The following is a 22,493-nucleotide window of genomic DNA, read 5'->3' as shown; positions in this document are numbered from 1 at the left end:
GCTGGGGAGACAGCACATGGTGAAAATAAATGACAAAACATAGCAAGACAGAGAAAGATAGCATAGAGTAGTGATGACATTGTTGGACTAACACTAGGAAAACCAGTTTCTTGTCCATCCTCAGCCACAACAGCCCTGTCGCTCTCTCTCAGCCCAACCTCCCTACCTCACAGGGTTGTTGTAATGAAAAATAGGACAGAACGTTACATATGCTGCTGTGAATGCCTGAAGAAAAGGCAGGGTGTGCATCGTATAAATAAATGCAAATGGCACCTAAATCCAGGTAGGGAATCTGGGGCGGTTTGCACAGCATTGGATTCCGGTTCCAAGCAGCATAGCCAGCAAGTAGGGTCGATAGGTGCCGGAATCCAGCGATATCTGGAGCCAGTGTGGCATAGCACTTAAGGGGCCAGGCTAGAAACTGGATTTCAGGGACTGAAGCCTTGAGCTGGTGACTCTCTTTTAGCCAACCTACCTCAAAAGGTTGTTGTTGGGGGGGAATCGGAGAAAAGGAGCATTTTGCATGCTACCTCAAGTTGTAAAAAAATAAAGATGCTGTATCCATTAATAAATAAATATCTGGAGGGCTGGAAGTCCCTTAATTTTAACTGAAGGCTGGAGCGGGTGGTTTGAATGACCCGCCCCCACCATCACCCCTGGAGCAACTTGGCCAAACATAAGGCATGTGGGGTGAAGCCGGCCCATCTAACTGGCTTATGAATCGCTGCATTGTGTGAATCCAGCAAAACGGAGGCGTTCGGTAAGCAAGCCAAGCTGTTGTGGGAAGGGAGTTTTTGTGCACAGAGAAGCCAAAGGAACTTTTAAATTTGTTCTTCCATTCATTCATTTATAGACACACCGTCGCACAAGCCTGAGAAGGTATTTCCTCCTGGTGAGACACTGCAGCTCTTTCAGCTTGCCTTCGAGAAACCCCACTAAAAATAAAAAAAACCCAAGCAAACCAAAGCCATCGACCAAGGAGCAGAAAAAAAAACCGCCCCTCGCTTTTCAGTCAGAGAAAAGAGCCTTTGATTCCCTTGTTGCCCTTGATTCTTTCACAGAACCTCCATCCCATCAGCTGCCTTTGTTCCAGAAATGTATGGTTCCCGCACTCCTGCGGAGGGAGTGATCAGGAAAAGACGGGCTGGGCTGCCTCGCACACCCAGGGCACCCAATCGAACCCCCCTTGGGGGGGCACCAAGTCATTGCGCAGCCAAATGCCAACTCGCGCCCCGAGGCTGGGTTCACACAACCCGCTGAACGGACCCGCTCCGAGTCTTTCCCCGACCTGGTTCGAAATGTGGCCTCAGCCCAGCCTCCTCGCCTCCGCCCCGCCCGCCCCGCGCTCTGTTCCTCATTGCAATTGTGCAAAAGCACCGGTGGGCAGAAGTGGGGGCAGAGCTGGTGGCGGGAGGGGCTCTTGTGCAATGTGCACCCTGCTGCTTGTGCAACCTGGGGAGCGGGCAGGGGGAGCGGGCGGGCGGGCGCGCGGGCAAGCAGGCAGGGGGAAAGCGCTCAGCCCAGCCGAGGCCAGGCGGCCGCAGCGTCGGCGAAGCGCAGCAGCAGAAACAACAAAGCGAGGCCGGGCGAGGAACGAGCGCGCGCCTCCGCCGCCTCCCCCCCTTCCTTTTGGCGACGCTCAAACCGCTTCCAAATAAGGTGTGATCGTGACCCGCCAGCGCCTCCCTTCCCGCGGCCCGATTTGCCCGTATATGGCCATTTGCGGCGAGAGCGCGGAGGAGGCGCAGCGCCTGGCACACGGGCGCCCTCCGGCCGCCTGGCCCGGGTACGGCAGGCAGGCAGGCGCCGCCGCCGCCGCATTGTGTCGCTCCGGCTGCAAATGGGTGGGGAAGGGTGGCGGGGCTGGCTCTGTACCCCCCTCCCGCCTTGCCACGTTCCCGAAAGGGCTGGCTTGGCCCGGCGGACCCCGGGGTCGGGATGGGTTGGCAAGACACGCCAACGCACCTCTGCCGCGAGGGCAAAGAAAGGCGTTCCAGATTCTCCTGGGCACGTGTCTGCCGGTCCGGACAGAGCAATCATAGAATCATTGGGTTGGAAATGACCTTGGAGGGGCAGAATCGTATTCTACCTTAATTTTTAAGGGATCCTCTGCAGGCTACCTATCAACTTTAAGATGGGGGGACTTCGACTCCCAGAATTCCCCAGCCAGCATGGCTGGCTGGGGAATTCTGGGAGTCGAAGTCCCCCCATCTTAAAGTTGCAGAGGTTAAGAAACGCTGCTCCAGGTGATACTGGACTCTGTGCCCAGCAGCCTCAATTGCCATTAACTATAGTTAGGGGATATAGTAGTAAAATACCTGCTGGGTCAGAACTTCCGCACTCCTGCCAGCTCAGATTTACATAGACCGGGAAAGGTCAACGGATGCCCTCCGATGTTTTGGACTATACCCACCCCCCATCATCCCTGACCACAGGCCAGGTGGACCCAGGCTGGTAAGACTCCAAAACATGAAAGGGAAACAGGTGGGATTTAAAACAAAAACTCTGACTACTACTACTAATTGATCCTGAATTTTAAAAAAAACAAGACCTATTTTTTTAAAGCACAAGTTTGCATCTTCACAGAGATCAGGGGACAAATGGTACCAAGACTGCGAATCTTGGCAAGATTTTCAGAAAGCATTCAAGATGCTAAATCGGTGTGTGCGTGGAAATGATGGGGCGGATTTGTCCAGACTTGTTCCTGAAACCAGGACAAGAAAGCAGTTTAAATTACAAGGAAGGCAGTTTTGGTGGGACATCAGGAAGAACTGCCTAATAGGAAGAGCTGTTCACCAGTGGAACAGCCTGCCTCAGGAGACAGTGGGCCTTCCTTCGCTGGAGGGCCTAGATGTTGAGGATGCTGCAACCGGATTCTGGGTTGGACCGGATGATCTCCAAGGTCCCTTTCAACCCGGACATTCCATGATTGTCCGATTACAAGGAAGGGCATCTCAGTTGGGTATCAGAAGAATTTCCTTAACAGTAAGTGTTACTCAACAGGGGAATGGATTTCTCAGGAGGTGGGGGTGATCCTTCACTGAAGGAGTTTAAACAGAGGCTGGATGGCCATCTGCCAGGATGAAATAGCAAAGGCTTCCTCGCTCGTGTAAGTTACCCAAGACACCTTCTGACATTTTCTTTTTACTTCCCATCTCAGTCCTGGGATTTCCTTGTGGTCTCCCATCCAAGCACTAACCAATTCTGATCCTGTTTGGCTTCTTTGAGATCAGCCAACATGGGCTAGCAAACTGGCTGAAGCTTGTGGATGCTGGAGCATACCTCCTTGCCCACAGACGGGTGCCAAGGGTTCTGTAATCCTCAGGAGAACCCTGTGAGGTAGGCCAGCCAGGGAAAAAAAATCTCACTTTCTCCACGGAGCAGGAATGAGTTATCCTAGTGCCTTCTTGAGTAACGCCCCCAGACATTTATTTCCAAATGAAGTACAGATTTCTCTCTCTCTCTCTCAATTTTTTTTTGCCTGACTCAACTTTTGCTCCACTCATGCTAGTTTCAGCACCTCGTCACAGCTACTGAAGCAGACACTCCACCCAAAATATTCTGGCTAAATGCCTTCATTCTTAGCATCATCACGGTTGGCTCTTGGGAAAGTATCACAAGAAAATATCAATCCATCTTTGCGAGCACACAGGCAGATTTCACTCCCGTCCTTTACTGAGTTGCTGGCTGCGGAATTCTGGGAGTTGAGGTCCACACATCTTAAAGTTTGCCAAGATTGAGAAACACTGATTTAAGAGGTTAAGCAGCGCTGGGTTAAGGCCAACTGATGCCCTGGGCACAGCCTACCAACGGTGCCCCTCCACGGAACCAAAAATCTCACGCCATGAAACGGAAACAAATGTGATTTTTGACAACACCGTGAAACTAAACTTTTAAACTTTAGTCTTTTCCCATGCCGACAAAAACATTTTTTCAACCACGCAGATTAAAGTCGAACACGGCAAAGGCGGCCGATTACAGAAAAATTCACCAAAAGTTGAGTATGGTGGTGAAAGAGTGAAGGGCATAATCGCTAGGAGAAGAAAAACTTTGGGGTGCCCCCCCTGCCCTCGGTGTCCTAAGCAGGGGCTTAGTTTGCTTAATCCAGGGCTTGGGGTTAAGTGAGCGTTTTTCTCCAAAAATACAAATTGCAAAGCAAGGATGGAGATTAAGGCACTAAAATCAGATCAAAGGCTGGTTGAGTCTAACATGCTGTTTCCATAACAGCAGAAGAGCTAGTTAAAACATAATTAATCTGTGGGGAAGGAGGAGCTATTCTGGTTAAAAGGCTGGAGATGTGGGAGAAGGAACCGCAATTCATAATTTCTTCAGGGAAAAGGGATTTTTAGCAGGTGATGGGAAAGAGACCTCTCTGCTGAAAGGGAGGGTATAAATGGATTTACTACTATTACTAACAGGAACAAACTGCTATGCTTTTAAGCAGGGTAAAAAGGTTAGCTGGAGACTGATCCCCCTAAAAAACTCATTTGATTCCATCAAACCATTACTGCGTATCTAGAATATTGGTATTTGTGCTCATGCGCACCAGTATTTTGAAAATGCATGAGCAATAATCAACATAGAGATGGCACTAGCATTCAAAGCAGGAATTTATATTTTACTTCCCCTAGCAAAGCAACCTTTGCAAAAATATTTGATAAAGGGAATGTGCAACATTCAATCAAATGTTGCAAATCTTGGCAACATTTTGGAGCACAGAATGGCTTTGTTTGGTTTTGGCAACTTTAAGATGGCTAGACTTCTACTCCCAGAATTCCCCAGCAGGCATGCCCCACCACACTGGGGAGATCTGGGAAACAGGTACTTGGTAACCATTTCGGTCCCTTAAGTCAGCATTCTCAACCTTGGTGACTTTAAGGTGGGTGGACTTTGACTCCCAGAATTCCCCAGCCAGCATGCTTTAAGATGGGTAGACTTCAACTCCCAGAATGCCGGCTGGGGAATTCTGGGAGTTGAAGTCCACCCATCTTAAAAGTTGCTAAGGATTTAAAACATTCCTGTAAGACTGGAAAGAACAGTCAAAGAGAGGGATTTCTGATGCTTTTCTTTGGTATGGTTTGCTCTACCAATCGGGAGGATGGGTCAGACGCAGTTAAATATTGAATTCTAGAGTATCTCCTCCACGGAGACCAATTTGGAAGGTGGTGGTGAAATTTGATATTCCAGCGAGGACCTTTCTACATTTTTCTATCTCTATGGCTTCCCTTGAAGCGGCACCACGGACGAACTGCGCCTGCGCCATCCCTTCAGCGGAGAGCCGCTCTGCCCGCCTACGACTCTTTGGTGCAAGAGCCCAACGAATTCCGGTTTTTAAAGAACGGGAGCGCGAACGGAGGAGAGAGCGCGGGATAAAAACGGTGGCCGCCTTTGGAAGATGCCGAAACCGCCGCAGGAAAGCCCGAACCCCTTGTTTACGCGATGGCTGCAGGAATGGCGCGACCAGGCCGCAGAGCGCGGACGCCTCAAGAGCCAACGCGCCTATGAACGGGTAAGCCCCGCCCCTGCGGCAAGCCCCGCCCCTGCGGCAAGCCCCGCCCCGCCCCTGCGGAATCTGTCTCTTGGAAAAAAGTCCGGTTATTAGTGCTGAATGATAATTAGCAAAACTTTTTTTAAAACTAACTTTATTAGGATTTTAAACAAGAACGATAAAAGCGAGCCGAAACCATTATTTAGAATAAGGAAAGGAAAGAAGTAAAGAAAGAAAGAAAAAACGAAGCCAAAAGTGCAAAGCAAAACTCTTAATGTAATAGTAATTGGAACAAGTATTAGGATAATAATTGTGATAAAAATGCAATAATTACCCTAGCCGTTAGTATAATAGAATTTGGAATCGTTATTCGTATAGTAATCGGTATAACCATACAGGAATTAGCATATCCATTAGTATAAGTTTAATAATAGGACAATTAGCAGACTTTTCAGGGTAATTAGTGAGATTAGCATAACTATGAGTATTTTAATTAGCATTAGCATTAGCATTGGTAATGACAATTGGTAATTGTAATTATATTATAGGCCAGTAATTAATCTATCTTAATTTTCATTATCCATAGTAGCAGTGGCAGTATGGATCAGAAAGCTGGCCTAATATAAAAATAATAATGGATTCATAAATGATTGTTCATGAGTAATGATTAAGCATTTCAGTTTCAAAGCATCCATCACCGACACTTTCAGGAGGCCAGCTGCTTAGATGCACTAACTAGGAACAATTTTAGTGATCCATTATTGATCACGATGGTCCAGCAATGACAATAGTTATTGGTCAATGATAGACGCTCCAACATGTAAAATTAACCATTGTTAGTTGGGAAATGCTGCTCTAGGGGAACAGGCTGTGCACTACCCACCACAGGCCACACCCCCTTGTGTGGTTGGGCCACACCTCCTTTCAAGCTTTCTCAACCTTGGCAACTTTAAGATGGGTGGACTTCAACTCCCAGAATTCCCCAGCCAGCTCCGCAGAGCGGAGCTGGCTGGGGAATTCTGGGAGTTGAAGTCCACCCATCTTAAAGTTGCCAAGGTTGAGAAACACTGAAGATCATGAGAGGTAACCTTTAGATTACCTGCCTTTAGATACTTAGACTTCACCCCCCATTAACCACAGCCAATATGACCAATGACAAAAGATTGTGAGAGTGAAATCTCACAGTGAATGCTCTTCACGAAGGACGCTGATCCTTGGATGTTATCCCTCCTCATGGCAGACTCTGTTCTTATATGTTTCCTTCTTTCACCAACTCCATCTTGATCAAAATGTCCCTATCCCACAACCCTGATATCGTTCCTCAGACCTTCACCAGTTTTGCTTGCGTCCCAAATGTTTCTAAGCCATTATATCAGTCCCCAAGGCTTGAAGTTTGGCTAAAGCTGATCCTCACCCCAGTCTCTGCATTTGGAAATCAGGGCAGCAGCTGTAGAACCCCTGGCTTGAAAAAAAACATCATCACTCCTGTATCTGAAAAGATGCTACAGGTAGTCCTCACTTAACAACCATTCATTTAGTGATGGTTCGGACTTACAATGGTGCTGAAAAAACGGACTTATGACTGGTCCTCACACTTACGACCATTGCAGCATCCCCACAGTCATGTGATCATGCTTTGGGACTTGGCAACCAGTTTGCATTTATGACTGTCACAGTATCCCATGGTCATGTGATCACCATTTTCAACCTTCCCAGCCAGCTTCTGGCAAGCAAAATCAATGGGGAACTGCGTGATTTGCTTAACAGTCATGCGGTTCACTTAATGACCACAGTGATTCACTTAATGACCACAGTGATTCGCTTAATGACTGCTGCAAAAAAAGTCCTAAAATCGGGTCGGATTCACTTAATGATTGCCTCAGTTAGCAACCGAAATTTTTGTCCCAATTGTGGCTGTTAAGCAAGGATACCTGTATTTTGTTTGGCCCTGTTAATTCTTCCTCTATTGCTTGACTTGCGCCCAGTTCTCACTTTAAATCCGGTAAGTGAGGTGAATGACTGCCTTGGGTTGCGCAGAATCCCTTCCATTGCCCTGGACCCACAGTTCATCTTACGTCTGTTCGTCATGCCCAGGCGCTGAGCTCTCTCCAGAAATATCCCCTCCCTCTGTGCAGCGGGCATGAGGCTAGGATCCTTCTGTATTTTGGTGAGAAGATCTGCCGTCAGCTGGACGAACAGCTGGAGAGACACCGCAGCGCCCAGGACGGAACCGCATTGGCAGGTATGGAACGAGAGGGCGCTCTGAAGGGCCTGGGATCGCCACTCGAAATCAGTGATATGCCCATGAAATATTATTCAAGGTAGAGAAGCATGTTTCCCTCGAGCTGAGCTAGACTCCTTGGAGGTGCCAGGCATTTTTGTTTCCTTTGGTCTGAGATAATGTTTCATCTTCTCAGTCTGGATACCTGGGATTTCCCAATCTCCCCCTAATCAGACGCACCATTTTTCCCAAGATCAGCCAGTGAGCTGATCCTTGGAGGGAGATTAAAAGAAAAGAAAAAAAACCCCTCAGTTCCTGAAGGCTTCATAAATTTGTCGGAGTGGTTTTTGTAGCGGCAAGGTGGTGTTTTGTCTTTTCACAGAGTGTCTGTTGTGACCTTCCAGCCTCCACAATGCTAAGATTTCATGTTGGTTTCCCATCCAGGCACTAACCAGGTCCAGCCGCCTTTCCTTCTAATTTTATGCGAAGGCGTACAATCCTGTTAAGGAAAAAGCTCTCCTCTGGGAAGGAATGGAGGGAGTTGTAAAATCTTTTGCTCCGGCTTTTACAAGACTCGGAAGCTCGATTTAAAGGGCTTGTAACGTGCATTCCGTAAGGACGCGGTGGCGCTGCGGGTTAAACCGCTGAGCTGCCGATCGGAAGGTCGGCGGTTCGAAACCGCGCGGCGGGGTGAGCTCCCGTTGCTCGTCCCAGCTCCTGCACACCAAGCAGTTCGAAAACATGCAAATGTGAGTAGATTAATTGGTACCGCTTCAGCGGGAAGGTAACGGCGTTCCGAGTCGTCATGCTGGCCACATGACCCGGAAGTGTCTATGACAACGCCGGCTCCAAGGCTTAGAAGCGGAGATGAGCACCGCCCCCTAGAGTCGGACACGACTGGACTTTACGTCAAGGGAAACCTTTACCTTTACTAACGTGCATTCCAGGTTTGCCAGCCCCAACATCTTCTTGGAGAGGGCGTGAAGATGGTAAGAACCCAACTTGCAGCGATAGCCCAGAGCTGCAACCTGCCCAGTCCGCTGTGGAGCCAGTTCAGCGCCAAGAGAAATGCTCAAAGGTTGGTATGGATAACATCCATCCATTCATTTTGGGGCTGTTTTATCACAGGTAGTCCTCGACTCACGAAAGTTTGTTTAACGACTGTCCAAAGTTATGACAGCCTCGGAATGGGTGTTTAGGCCTGTAAAGCACTTCTGAGTGTCGCAAAACGACACCCCCCCCACAGTCACATGATCGCATTTCGGGCACTTGACAACTGGCTCGCATTTACAACCAGTTGCAGCATCCTGTGGTCACATTTTGCGATGGTTTTTGCTATTTTCCTGCAAAAAACACCCATTAGGGAAGCTGGTTTCGCTTAACGACTGCAGTGATTCACTTAATGACCTGTGATTCACTTAACGTCCACTATAAAATGGTCATAAAATTGGTCTGTTCACATGGTTAGTCAACTTAATACCATAACGACCTACAGTGGAAATTCCAGTCCCAATTGTGGTCGTAAGTCAAGGAGTACCTGTATGGAGGGGTCAGCCATGCCAAAAAGCAGTGGTGTCTTGGAACAGACCTGCAACCAGTGGGTGGATGTGGTCAGGAAAGCCATTTTACCATTTCTTTGAATGGAAAAAGGGGCTAAACATTCTTTTAAAGACACGATGGGTAAATGGCAGGGCTGGGTTCATCCAACACCCCTCCCCTGGGGAACTGAAGGGACCCAATGGGCTCGTCTCACACAACCCGCTAAGCCATTGAAACAAAACGAGGTGAAAATTAAAATACAATAGCCAGGTTGTGTGGACGCTGCCAAGGCAAGACTTCCAAAAGGCTGGAAACTCTGGGACCGTGAAGTAGGCTGCCTTGGGAATAGCAAGTTGTTGTTGTTGTTGTTGTTATTTATTCAAAATTTTGCCATCACCCCCACAAGAGGGACTCTGGGCAGTTAAGTTAAAGGCTAGGGACATGCCCCCTCCCTGTTTTGTTCCCCTCCATGCCTAGAATTGCTGAAAACCAATGGCACAGCTGTCTATCTTCTGAAACGGGGAGCTAGGAAAACCGTGGCTCTAAAATCAGCCTATCAGAACCGAGAAAAGTTCCCAAATTCGCTTTGCCTGCTCGCATGAGGGGGCCACCCCTGTTCCTCTCCCGCCCTGTTTTCCAGCTTCTGCCCCGAATAGTGGAAGGAATCACAGGGCGTGCGCTCCGAGGCCCTTCCTTTCTGCTCCATCCAGGGCTGCGCCCACAAGTCACATGGAGTTCAAGGTGGCTAATCCTGGGATAAAGAACGTCAAGGGCTGGTGGACCGAGAGTCCGTTGGCCCAAACTTGTCTGCCTTTTCGAAAGCACAAATGGCTGGCTCTTTCCCCAGGCACTGGGGTCAAGAGTCGGATGACCCCATGGGCTGTCTTTTTCCCAGCACTTTATGTTCCTACAATTTGGGTTTTATTGCTGATTATTTGCTGCTTGCGTTGTTCCATGTGGGCTGAACTGATGTTTAGCAATGACGTCATGTGCCTCAAAAGGTGGCAACCAAGCGGGTCCTTACATGGGAGTCCCCGAAGGCATCCTGAAATGCCCAGTGCCCTTTCTCCTACCCCCCAAAGTGTGCCATATTGGCTGGAGGCAATCTTTCTTGGATGCTTAGTTTTGCCCAGAGCAAGACAGTGGCATTATTTAAAAAAAAAAAATAGTGGGGGTCTCCATCTGTTGAAATTTTGTGCCTGCAGGGGATTATTGATGGAGATGGGGGGAGAAAACTTCCCCCATCTGTCAGAAAAAGACATGCCTGATTTACCTTTCTCTTTCCAGAAAAAAATGATTGTGCAGCATTGTGCCCGAGGATATGTGCCCGCTCGGCGTTCTCCAGCCTATGCTGTACTGTTCGCGCTCTACCGGAACGCCATGGTAGGACACAGCTGATGCCAGCCCGGTTGGCTGCAGAAACATTTTAGGGCAGAATTGGATGGTTGCCAACTAGATCCTCTTATAGCAAAGCAGAGATATTGTTCCTGAGTTTTAAAAATTGGGGAATTATAAGTAAAGCTGTGTGACCACACAGGGATGCATACATTTCTCTCTTTCTCCCTCTTTGGGTCCCATCAGCTTCTGAACCCGTTTCATTTCTTCTTTGCCTTTGGGAAGAGGTGAAATAGCTGCACAAAAATAGGTCCTCAAATATGTTCATCTCTTCTTAACCTGGTTTGGGTCAGTATTCCTGAACAGGCCCGTTTTAAGCATTTATTTTGACTTTGCAAAGTTTGCACTGACATAGACACCTCTGGAAGATTTTTCGGGATAGGAAAATGAGGGATGAGCCGCACGATGGGAAGACTTTGGGAAACCGAAGGGAAATGGTGTGGCAGCTCTTAGCTTGGGAAATTTAAACAGGGTGAATTTATATTCAGATGTAGAACAACCCCCTCCTGCTTCTAGCGTTAGGCCTCCAGGAGGTTGTATGAAGTTTTGTCCTATCCTACCTTTTGGATTTCTTTCCTAGAATCCTGATTCCCGGGGCTATCTGACGAAACCAGAGCTGCAGAAAACTGCTCAGCCTCTGTGTGATAAATCCTTCTTTTTGGTAAGCTGATACCTTCCCTACTTGTTATTACACCAATGATTAAAGTTATTGAAGATCAATTGTTGCTGCTGTTATTGTTATTATTATGATGCTTTCAAGTCAGTTTTTGACTCCTGGTGACGGCCTGGACTAGTCCCTGCAGTTTTCTTGGCAAGGTTTTTCGGAAGTGGTTTGCCATTGCCTCCTTCCTAGGGCTGAGAGAGAGGGGCTGGCCCAAGGTCACCCAGCTGGCTTCATGCCTCAGGCGGGACTGGAACGGTCAGTCTCCCAGTTTCTAGCCTGGTGCCTTAACCCAGTGCTTCCCAAACCTGGGTGAATTACCCAAAATTGGGTAAAAGTGGTTTTTCTTTGGGTAACGACATGCAATCCCATTACATTGACTTAAAATGTTTTACCTGCATTGGGTGAAAGGACTTTCTGATAAGCGGTTTTGGGTAATGAAGGCAAATGTTTGGGAAGCAATGCCTTAACCAGGACACCACGCTGGCTTGAAGATCGATGGGGTTATTGCATTAATTAACTAGCAATTCTCACACCGATTTCCCCATTACAGGCCAATCCTGGAAGTAAGAGCACTGCCTGGTCTGCTGTCAGCACTCTGATGCGCAAGGAGCTAGTCCTCAAGACTAATATCCCAGCCAGGTTGATTATATTGCACAAGAGTCGGGAGGAGGGGGAATCTGCCTGGAGCCCATTGCTTTTGTTGAAGATGGAGGGAGGTGATGCCTCAACAGGGCTGGTGAACTTGTTGGCAAGCTTTGCTCTTAAGCCCGAGAGAGAATGAGGAGATGGGTGGGTGGGTGGTAGGTTAGTAGATGGGTGGGTGGATGGATGGATGGATGGATGGATGGGTGGATGGGTGGATCAGTGGGTGGATGGATGGAGCTTTTCAAAACCTCAAGAAGATGGCTGAAAGGTTCTATCATGAGGGAAGCTCCAATTCAGTTTTTAATTTGTCTTAGAGTGTGTTTGTGGCCCCTGCTTTGCAGCGGTGGTTGACTGTAGGGACTTCAGAGAACTAGTCCAAAGGCCATTTTGACTTGCTACGTCTTTCCAAGCAGATATTCTCTGACAGAAGCCGGGCTAACCTTAGCGCGGGAGCTGCTGTGTGCCTCGGAAGAGCTGAAGGAGAGCCATTCCAGGGCCCTGAAAGCCGCAGCATCCCAAACTGGAGAACCCCTCGTGCTTTCAAAGGAAAACGACAGATGGGCGCCGTGCTCGGAAAATTCAGACGGGAGCACCACCAGCAAGTAAGACCACCACTCCTTTCCTGAGGGTGTGTGTGTTATCTTCCCAGGGTCTGGATGAATGGCAGGAGTGTAGAAGTCACCCCAATTCCTACAATGATGGCCTTGCGGTGAAATTCTGCCTTTGGAGCCCTCTTCCGCCCACCACCCCATTTCCCAAGAATTCCAGGGATTGGCAACAGCGTCAGCCGAATTGCCTCACTGGGTTTGTCCAACGCATTAAAATTACACTAAAATGGGTTTGGGTAATGCCTGGTCCAGTGGGTTGAGCATTCTTACCCGCCTATTTTCAGATGATAACACCTCTGCAAAGGAAGGGAAATGCAAGATTGTAGGATCCACTGGTATCCGAATTTTTAAACGGGAGTAATTTCAACTCCGTTGATCCTTTCTTTCTAGATCAAGCTGTGAAGAGCCTAACTGGGGGCTGTCAAAACCACAGTTTGTGTTTGAACCTGGACAGTTTGATGTTATTCTTTGTGTGGATTTCATTGAGACCACAGGGTAAGCTGCTGTGATGATAAAACCATGTCATATGTGTAATGAATGTGTGTGTGTGTGTGTGTGTGTGTGTGTGCAAAGTCCAGCTGCCTTCACACATAACCATAAACCAATGGGATTAAGCAAATCTCCCAGAACAGGGTTTCTCCAGCAGGGTTCCGCAAGAGGTCACTAGGGGTTCCCTGGAAGATCACGATTTATTTAAAAAAAATAATTCAAATTCAGGCAACTTCACATGAAAGAGGTAAGTTTCATTCTTTATTTTTAGTTTAAGAACACTGTGAATGCATCTACACAGGCCTACCCATGAAACGAATATAATAATTTTGTAACTTCTGGCCTAGATTTGAGCCTGAATATGCAGGGGCTCCCTGAGGCCTGAAAAATATTTGACCTCCAGGGTCAAAAAGTTGAGAAAGGCTGTCCCCCAAGAATCTTGGTTAGCTTTCTCTCTCTCTGTCCATTTCACCTGCCCAACTTAATCAGCTTGAAACAAACTATGGAGGGAACTTGACCCCAGGACCCACGTATAAAACCCCAAAGAGGAATTAAAAACACGGAACTCCCAAAGTCTTCTAAATATTATACAGTGAGTGTGGACTGAGGACACTTTGGGGGGGGGGGGAAGGGTTCAGTTGAGGATGACTCAAGTCTATCTCTTTTTAAATTGTTTCCCCCAAGTCTAAAAAGCGGGGTATAAATTGAAAGAATCAATAACAAAGTAGGTGGTTTGGGTTTCTGTGTTTTATTGATTTTAACAATGTTAAGTCTATTTTGAGAGCCAATTTGGTGTAATGGTGAAGGCACCAGGCTAGAAACCGGGAGACCGTGAGTTCTAGTCCTGCTCTAGGCGCAAAGCGGCCTGGGTAACCTTGGGCCAGTCACTCCCTCTCAGCCCTGGGAAGGAGACAATGGCAAACCCCTTCCGAAAAACCTTGCCAAGAAAACTGCAGGGACTTGTCCAGGCAGCCTCCAAGAATCGGACACGATTGAACGGATTAAAAAAAAAAGTCTATTTTATTAGCCGTATTCTCCGGCTTTGAAGTGGGGGGCGTCCTGTTTCAAAAGTGAGGAAATTGGCCACTGATATTTGGCCATAGCTCTAAAAAAGAGCTGCAGGGCTTGCGGAGAAGGGAAAACAAATGGGGAGGAACACAAAACTTGATCGATTTACCATATGAGCATCTTTGTTCATAGCCTGCCTTTAGACTTTTCCAGGTACAAGGATTCATTTTGCAAGAAGGACCCCCCCAGCACCCCCCACCTTTGGAATAGATTTTAAAAAGCACCTTCCCTCCCTCACTTTCAGCGGACCCACGTCCCGGAAACAGGACCTGGTGAGCGAACTTCAACGACACAACGTCCCATTTAGCGTCCGGAAGCTCCACGTTGGTGATTTTCTCTGGGTTGCCAGAGAGAAACACCCCCTTGTTGCAGGTGGGTGAGAGTTCCTGGCAGCATAATGGGTGGAAGGATCAACCTGGGACTGAGCATCAGCTTTCCCTAAAAGGAGAGTTCCGCCCTCTGCTTCCCCGGGGTCAAATTCACACATCACGCAGAGACAGCTCATCGTTTGCATCGGGGTGGGCTCGGCGTTGGGTGTGAATCTAGCTGTTTGAAGGCGTGGACTCAAATTTTTAGCATGGCTTGAAGCTTCGGGCTGCAACATTCCCCAGAGTCTGGGGCCTGATCCCCAGTGACTGCCCAGAATTGTTAATTATGGTTAACATCGTGACCAGATAGCACACAAATCAACTCTATGTGACATTGAACAAGATGAAATAAAATTTAATTTTTCCCCTGACTTTTAGTATACCACTCGAAGGGCAAATGGGAATGCCAGGGACTGGGAGGCATTATGTGCCCCTGGTTTATGGCTCCAGCATGTTACGTGATCTCTGCAAGTTGTGGCCTGGCCAACAAACTATGATTAAGCCACATGTGAACCCAGATTGTGTCTTTGGAAGAGCAGGCTCCCTCTGATGCCCTTTTTCTCCCAGTTTGGTCAACGAGATGATGAGAAATTCCCCAAGAGTGAGGGAAGGAGAACCCCTCTATTCTCACTCGAATGCCTTCCCTTTTCCATGGCCATCAGCCCCTTTCTCTCTCTCTTAAACCACCTCTCCTCCCCAGTCAAAGGGTAAGGTAATAATGGGAGGAATCAGGAGAGGCCATAGGAAGCGTTTCCTTTCTAATGAAAGCTCCACTAGCCTATTTCTTTTTCAGTGAAGTCTGGTTTCATTTAAAAGGCTTACCTCTATGAGAGCTAGAAACTTGTCTAGTCCAAATCGACCTTGGGTAATGGAATTATCTGCCACTGATGGTGGATGCTATCTGCTGAATTGCACTGAAAGGTCTGCTGTTGAGGTACCATTTTGATGCCACCGTGTACAGGTAGTTCTCCCTTAACGGCCACAATAAGGACCAGAATTTCAGTCACTGAGCGATACGGTTGTGAAGCGAATCCAGACCTGATTTTACGACCATTTTTGTGGCAGCCATTAAGCGAGTCAGCGGTTCCCTATTGATTTTGCTTACCGGAAGCTGGCTGGGAAGGTCGAAAATGGCGATCCCGTGACTGTGGGACACTGTAACTGTCATATACGTGCAATGTTGCCAAGTGCCTGAATTGTGATCACGTGACCGTGGGGATGCGGCAGCGGTTGTAAGCACGAGGAATGGTTGTAAGGCAGGCTTTTTCAGTGTCGTCATAACTCTGGACGGTCGCTAAACAAATGGTTGTTAAATGAGGACTACCTGTAATGTATAAAACACTTGGAACCATAAAATGTATGTATGAGTTGAAGGGATCCCAGAGATCAACTAGTCCAGCCCGCTGCCCAGTGCAGGAATCTACTCTTAACAGCAGACCTGGAAAACGAGCAGCCCGCTCCTGTTTGCATCTTCAGCATCCTTAAAAAACTTGTTGTAATCTCCTTCCTTTTCAGGACAGCTGCAACCAACTTCGGTCCAGGAGCTGGTTTTAGACTATGTGGTAGAACGGAAACGGATGCCTGACTTATGCGGAAGCATCATCGACGGTCGCTTTCGCGAACAAAAGGTAGCCCCCTGCTAATTCAGGGCTCGACCGAGCCGAGAAAGAATTTAAAAAGTAAATCTGGCGTAGAATTCAATTCTAACTGGAAACCATTCCTGCACTATAATTTAATACATGGCTTTGTGTCGCACTCCAAATTTCTTGCGGTGGGCGTTAAGCAAAACACCGCGGCCATTGAACGAACCACGCGGCTGTTAAGCGAGTCACGCAGTTCGCCACTGATCTTGCTTGCCAGAAGCTGGTCGAAAATGGCGACCACGTGACTGTGGGATGCTGTGAGCACAACCGGGACCGGGATTTTGGTTGCTAAACGAAGCGGTCACTAAGCGAATCCGACCCGATTTCACGCCCTTTTTTGCAATGTTTAGTTGGAGGAGGAAGGTGGGAGAGAAATTAGTTGAAATGAATATCTTAGTGGGCATCTAGAAATCCTAAGTACAGCTTTCCCTTGTGATTCAGTCTCTGGTTCATGACCACCTGTCCCCCCCTTCCCTCCCGCCATGCCTCGAATCCAGTTCCGCCTGCGACAGTGTGGCATTTCCCACCCCATCTACCTGGTGGAAGATTCGGGCTCTGCGCAACATCTCAGTCTGCCGGAAAAGACCCTGCGCCAAGCCATGGTCAATACCCAGGTATGGCTTTTATCCCCCAAAGCTCGACCCTCCGTCTGCCTTCTGTCTGGCCCCAGTTTTGCCTCTTCCTCCACCTGTTCCTTTCTGCTGCATTAGCTCCTTTAAATCTCACAAGGGGCTTCGAGGGACATCGCGTTCACCCGTGGGCGTCCCCGCTGTCCTAAGGGTCTTCGTCTTCCCCAGGTGATAGATGGCTTTTTCGTCAAACGCACCTGTGACATTCGGGAATCCGCTGCCTATCTGATCCTCCTGACACGCCACCTGACCAGGCTGTATGGGGTAGGTCTGGAGCAACATGGATGTCTTGACCATAAGCTGCACCATGAGGACTAGATACTTAAACTTTATTTTTAGAGGAAAGGCCGTAGCTCAGCGTTAAGGCATCTTCTTTGTGCTTCAAACTTTCCAGATTTAATTCTTAGCATTTCTGGTGAGGATTGGGACAGCCTCTTGTTCGGATTTCTGCCGAACTGCTGCATGTCCTTATGGGTGTTACAGGTAGTCCTTGCTTAACAACCACAACTGGGACTGGAATTTTGACTGCTAAGTGAAGCTGTCATTAAGCGAATCTGACCCGATTTTACGACCTTTTTTTGCAACAGTCATTAAGCAAATTGCTGCAGTTGGTAAGTGAACAATGTGGTTGTTAAGCAAATCATGCGGTTCCCCGTTGATTTTGCTTGCCAGAAGCTGTCCAGGAAGGTTGAAAACAGCAATCGCGTGATCACGGGATGCTGCAACGGTCATTAATGCAAACCGGTTGCCACGTGCCCAAATTGTGAACATGTGACTCTGGGGATGCTGCAACGGTCGTAAGTGTGAGGATCGGTCATAAGTGGGGTTTTCCAGCACTGTTGTAAGTCCAAACTGTCCCTAAACGAATGGTTGTTAAGTGAGGACTGCCTGTAATTAATAGGTATTAATGAGGTTCAAGTCCCCATTCAACCATGGCATTCATTGCTCTTCTGATCCTTACCCAAACCTATTTCTACAGCTTTGTTGTAATGAAAGAAGGGGAAACTTAAGTGAAGGTTGCAATATTAAATTGAACTGATTTTTTAAAAATATTTTAAATAATAGATCATGTTCTCTTCTCCCCTCGCCCTCTTAATTGCCCATTGTTTTTATTACAAATACAAACTCCTAGGCGTGCGGGGGGGTCTAGAGCCCTGAAGGCAAGTTATTTTTCTGTACAGATAGAATGATTTTTGTTTTAGTTGGATGCAAACTCGTGACAACAAACCCTCCGTTTAACAGACTTCAGTTGAGCAGACTTTGGACGGAACGGGCCCTGCTCCCATTTAACAGACTACTGTCTGTTCAATCAAATGTTTTGTCTGTAAAACTGAGGTTTTATTTGTGAATTACGCCACTTACGTCAATTCTGAAGTTACAGAAACAAGGGAAATGGATGCCGATGATCTACATTGAGATTTAACGGGCATCTCCCCCCCACAAATGGTCCATTCAAGTGATGTTTTACAGTTGTTAAACGGTACACAATTGTTTGATCTCCCTTACACTGGTGGCGGTTTTGGCAATAAAACCAGCCCTCGTCGCATTAAAATGAAATCCGCTGCTAGCAAAAAGATTTCTCTGGTCTAGGACTGAGAAACTAAAAAGCAGAGGAAGAAAACAGCGTTCATATAAAGACATGGGGCAGTGGTGGGGAAAAAGAAGGGTTAAAGGTAAGAGCTCCCCTCTAAGGAATGTTTTGCTTTTTTTTCCTGGTAGGACAAAAGGCTTTTGAGCTGCACCAGAGAGGAACTGGAGGATGAGCGCCCCCTGCGGCCCAGGGATGGCACCTGCAAGCTTCTGACATTTGCTGAATTTAATGAAGGGGCTGTGAAGAACAAGGTGATTAATCCAGCAGGAACTGCGTCCTTTGGGTGGGAATAGAGCTGATGGGCAGGAATTTAAGAAGGGAACACATGCTTTCCATGTAGAAGATCCCAGACGGGAAGGAATAAGCAGAGAAAGGTGAGAAAGACCGTCCTCAGTCTGAAATTGTAAAGCGATTGATTGCAAATTGGCATAAGCCATCTTTTGCTAACCTGGTACCTCTCTGATGTGCTGCCCGTTTGGTAAGGGGGCAGACTGAGAAACACTGAGGGAATAAATAGATTGGGAGAGAGAAAGGGAATTTCCATGTCCCAAAAGGATGGGTTTACGCATAGTCGATTTCCTAGGTTTGCGTGAGCCTGAATGTGATTTGTTTGCAAACCACGTCTTGCAGATCCAGCTGATTGTGGGCCAGTAGCCCTGGAACCATACAGAAGTGGGATTGGAATTTTGGTTGCTAAGTGAAGCAGTCATTAAGTGAATCTGACCCAATTTTACAACCATTCTTGCAGTCATTAAGTGAATCACTGCGGGCATTAAGCAAACCATGTGGTTTTTAAGCAAATCACATGGTCCCCCATTGATTTTGCTTGTCAGAAGCCGGCCAGGAAGTTTGAAAATGGCAATCACATGACCATGGGATGCTGCGACGGTCATAAATACGAACCAGTTGCCAAGCACCCAAATCGTGATCATGTGACTGCAGGGATGCTGTGACAGTTGTAAGTGTGAGGACTGGTCGTAAGTCGGTTTTCCCAGCACCGTTGTAAGTCCGAACCATCACTAAATGAATGGTTGTTAAGTGAGGACCACCTGTAGTCAAAGCAAACAGGTCAGAACATGGCCTGTGAATAACAAAACTCGCTATTCTCCGCTTGCTGTTCCAGTTTGCAGTAAGTAACAAACTTTCAAGTTTTCCAGAGTGAGCTTCCTTAGTCCAGATATTTAGCCAAATTCATGGAAGAAAGTTAGTTGCTGTACCGGGTCACGAGCTGCATTCACACAACGTGCAGAGCTGCTGCTTTGGGACCACATTCCTGTTTCCCTTTCCAGGCCCAGACGGTGTACGAAGTCTTCGCAAGGCAACTGATGCAGATCAGCGGCCTTAGCGGGGAAAAGGCAGCTGCCATTTTGGAAAGATACAAAACGCCCGCCAGGTACAAAGGAGGGAAGGGGTGTGTGTGTGTGTGTGTGTGCTTTGTTTTGTTAGCCTGGCTTTAGCGTAACGTGTGAGCTAAGCCAACACCAGCAGTTCCCCACACTGCAGGGAGCAGAGAAAACGGCCCAAGTGCGCATCGTCGGCTCACAAGCCCGATTCTTCCCAGATTCCGCTCTTAACCTCTCCAGGGTTAAAAGTTGGGTGGTGGGGAAGATCGTTCTCTCACCATGACCTTAAAGCGGCATTTCTCAGCCTCAGCCACTTTAAGACGTGTGGACTTCAACTCCCATCATGGCTGGCTGGGGAATTCTAGGAGTTGAAGTCCACGCGTCTTAAAGTTGCCAAGTCTGAGAAGCGCTGCTTTAAGGTCAGATAATATAGAGCAGATAATACTCTACCCTAGTTTAAAGCAGCATCCTGCGCAGCAAAGTGTAGGATGCAGATTGGTGACAAAATGTGGCGGGTTTTCCCTTGGCACATCGACGGAGATGCCAACAACCCTTCCCCGGTGTTCCTCTCCATTCCCAGCCTGATGGAAGCTTATGCTGCCTGTCCAGATCCAGAGAGCCAAGAGCAGCTGCTGAGTCACATCAAATGTGGCCAGCTGCAGAGGTGAGTACCAGAGCTGCGTGTCTTTCCTTTCCCATCTTTGCACAAGCTCCCTCAGCGCCCCCCCCCCCCCAATGCATAATGGCTTCTGGCAGATCTAGGAACCGATGCCAAGCCAGCAGAGACAGGAACCAGGAGAGACAGGAACTTTTATGGTGACATTTGGGGAGATCAGGCCAGGAAAAATGGCGTGTGCAGCCTTACACGGTTAGAGTGCCCAGATAGGGCGTGACTCAGTGGATCCAGTCACGCTCACACCTGCTGGCTCATTCACTGCTGCCTAGGACATTCAGTCAGAGAGGGGCCATTGGTGGTCCTGCATTGCCGTGACCTCAAATGCAGGGACGACAGTCCGTCTCGCTGAACCAGGTCATTAGCTGCATTCACACAGCCTGCAAAGCTGCTCCTTTTGACCCCATTCCTGCTTTTTTCTCTGTAACGGCGCCAGTTTTATGGAATAGCCTTGCTTTGGCAGTTAGATTGTCCCCCCCAATACCGGCCTACCAGAAAGCAGTGAAGAAGGAGGCTGTTCTAGAGGACTTTTAGGATCAACAGTGATCTTGTGTGAGACGTCTGGTAAAAAAAATTGGTAGTGGCTGAAATGGTTTTCTTTTTTTAACGTTGGATGTTATACGGATACTTTATTGGGAATAGGTTTACTGTAGATGTTTAATGTCCTTTACTAGGGGTGTTTTATTTGTGCTGCTAGTATGGATATTCTGACTGGTTAAAAAGCTGGTGGGAGTTTAGAGATTTGGTGCCCTATAAATTGGATGAGCCGGTTTGGTGTCGTGGTTAAGGCACCAGGCTAGAAACCGGGAGACCGTGAGTTCTAGTCCTGCCTTGGGCACAAAGCCAGCTGGGTGACCTTGGGCCAGCCACTCCCTCTCAGCCCTAGGAAGGAGGCAATGGCAAACCACTTCCGAAAAACCTTGCCAAGAAAACTGCAGGGACTCGTCCAGGCAGTCTCCGAGAACTGGCCACAATTGAACAGATTAAAAAATATATATGGATGAATGAATTCATGATCCTGACGGGCAGAGAGGTAAAGTTGCCGCTATGTTACCTTTTCGTAACACCCCTCCCTCTTTTTCCTTCTCTTTCCACAGAAATCTGGGTCCTTCTCTTAGCAAGACTTTGGCCCAGTTGTATTGTACGTCAGGACCCCTGCCTTGAACGTCGAGCAGCTGTGAGAAGTGTGCGCTGAGGGCGTGTGTGTGTGAGAGAGGGAGAGAAAGAGAGAGAAAACTATGGCATTTATGTCGCTGTCAATTACGAGAAGGCTTTGGGGATTCCCACAACGGATCTCCGCTTGTAAAACACAGGGAAAGGGGCGTGCATCAGGGTCACCTGTGCAAGGTTTCTACCAACTTGAACTGCGCTTCCTTGCACAAACTGGGCGGGGAGGCGATTTCCATCTCTGCCTACACGCACACGCACACACACACACACACACCCCCCTCCCCAGAAGAGGATGGGTGTAAACGCTCTTATTTTGTGCTCCCTGGGGTGCCGAGTCCTGCCTAACCTTGCCCTGTTTGATTGAAAACGGCCCAAGAAACCTGCTAATAAAAATCCTAAGAAAATTGTCCTCACACTCCAATACAATTTCCAGTAGTTTTTAAAAACAAGACTTCTCTTTTTCTTCTTCCCCCAGCAGTATTCAGCGCCAGTGAATCCGTGCCATTATCATACCCCTTAGCCGAGTGCCCAGGGTTGTGAAACACAAAGGCACAGCTGTTTTCTGCTGCACGTTTCCTGGATTTTGGAAGAAAAATAGCAGTGTGGACGTTCCGTTAACGGGGCTGGTGCGGAGAAAACTCACCTTTTGCACACGTGTGGCTGTCTTCCGCCAACACATTTGACTGAGTCAGTTAATGATGCCGCATTTCCACGTGTAAAGCAAGACTGAATTTGGGTAACTGGTTCAATGTGTTGGGGAAATGCCCCCAGTTTCTGTGTACAGGTAGTCCTCATTTAGTGATCACAATTGGGACCAGCAGCTTGGTGGTTAAGTGAAGCGGTCGCTTAATAAAACATCACGATCCGACTTCTGCTTTCCTTTGCTTTCCAGACCTGCGAAGGTCATCAGTGCGAGGACTGCTCGCCAAGTTACTTTTTCATCACTGTCATAACTGCGA

General features: G+C 47.9%; 1 protein-coding gene across 1 annotated transcript; it reads left to right on the top strand.

Moving 5' to 3' along the window:
• Positions 1-5,251: 5,251 nt before the first annotated feature.
• Positions 5,252-21,830, top strand: MUS81 (MUS81 structure-specific endonuclease subunit). The gene is made up of 16 exons (XM_063316702.1): positions 5,252-5,509; positions 7,583-7,730; positions 8,657-8,787; positions 10,536-10,631; positions 11,224-11,304; positions 11,858-11,946; positions 12,366-12,554; positions 12,951-13,055; positions 14,362-14,489; positions 16,001-16,113; positions 16,626-16,742; positions 16,926-17,021; positions 18,477-18,599; positions 19,638-19,741; positions 20,272-20,355; positions 21,462-21,830. The coding sequence occupies exons 1-16, from the start codon at positions 5,396-5,398 to the stop codon at positions 21,526-21,528; spliced, it is 1,785 nt and encodes a 594-aa protein (XP_063172772.1). The 5' UTR covers positions 5,252-5,395; the 3' UTR covers positions 21,529-21,830.
• Positions 21,831-22,493: the final 663 nt, after the last annotated feature.

The sequence above is a fragment of the Candoia aspera genome, chromosome 17, assembly GCF_035149785.1.
Source record: "Candoia aspera isolate rCanAsp1 chromosome 17, rCanAsp1.hap2, whole genome shotgun sequence".
NCBI lineage: Eukaryota > Metazoa > Chordata > Lepidosauria > Squamata > Boidae > Candoia > Candoia aspera.
Note: the sequence above shows the minus strand (reverse complement) of the source record. Positions and strands in the feature narration are given on the sequence as shown.

What these genes read in the sequence shown, in the direction of transcription:
- MUS81 (XM_063316702.1), top strand. Translation starts at nt 5,396, where the DNA reads ATGCCGAAACCGCCGCAGGAAAGCCCGAACCCCTTGTTTACGCGATGG. An exon ending in GCCAACGCGCCTATGAACGG is followed by an intron (nt 5,510 to 7,582) that starts GTAAGCCCCGCC and finishes CGTCATGCCCAG; the next exon opens with GCGCTGAGCTCTCTCCAGAA. An exon ending in AAGACTAATATCCCAGCCAG is followed by an intron (nt 11,947 to 12,365) that starts GTTGATTATATT and finishes CTTTCCAAGCAG; the next exon opens with ATATTCTCTGACAGAAGCCG.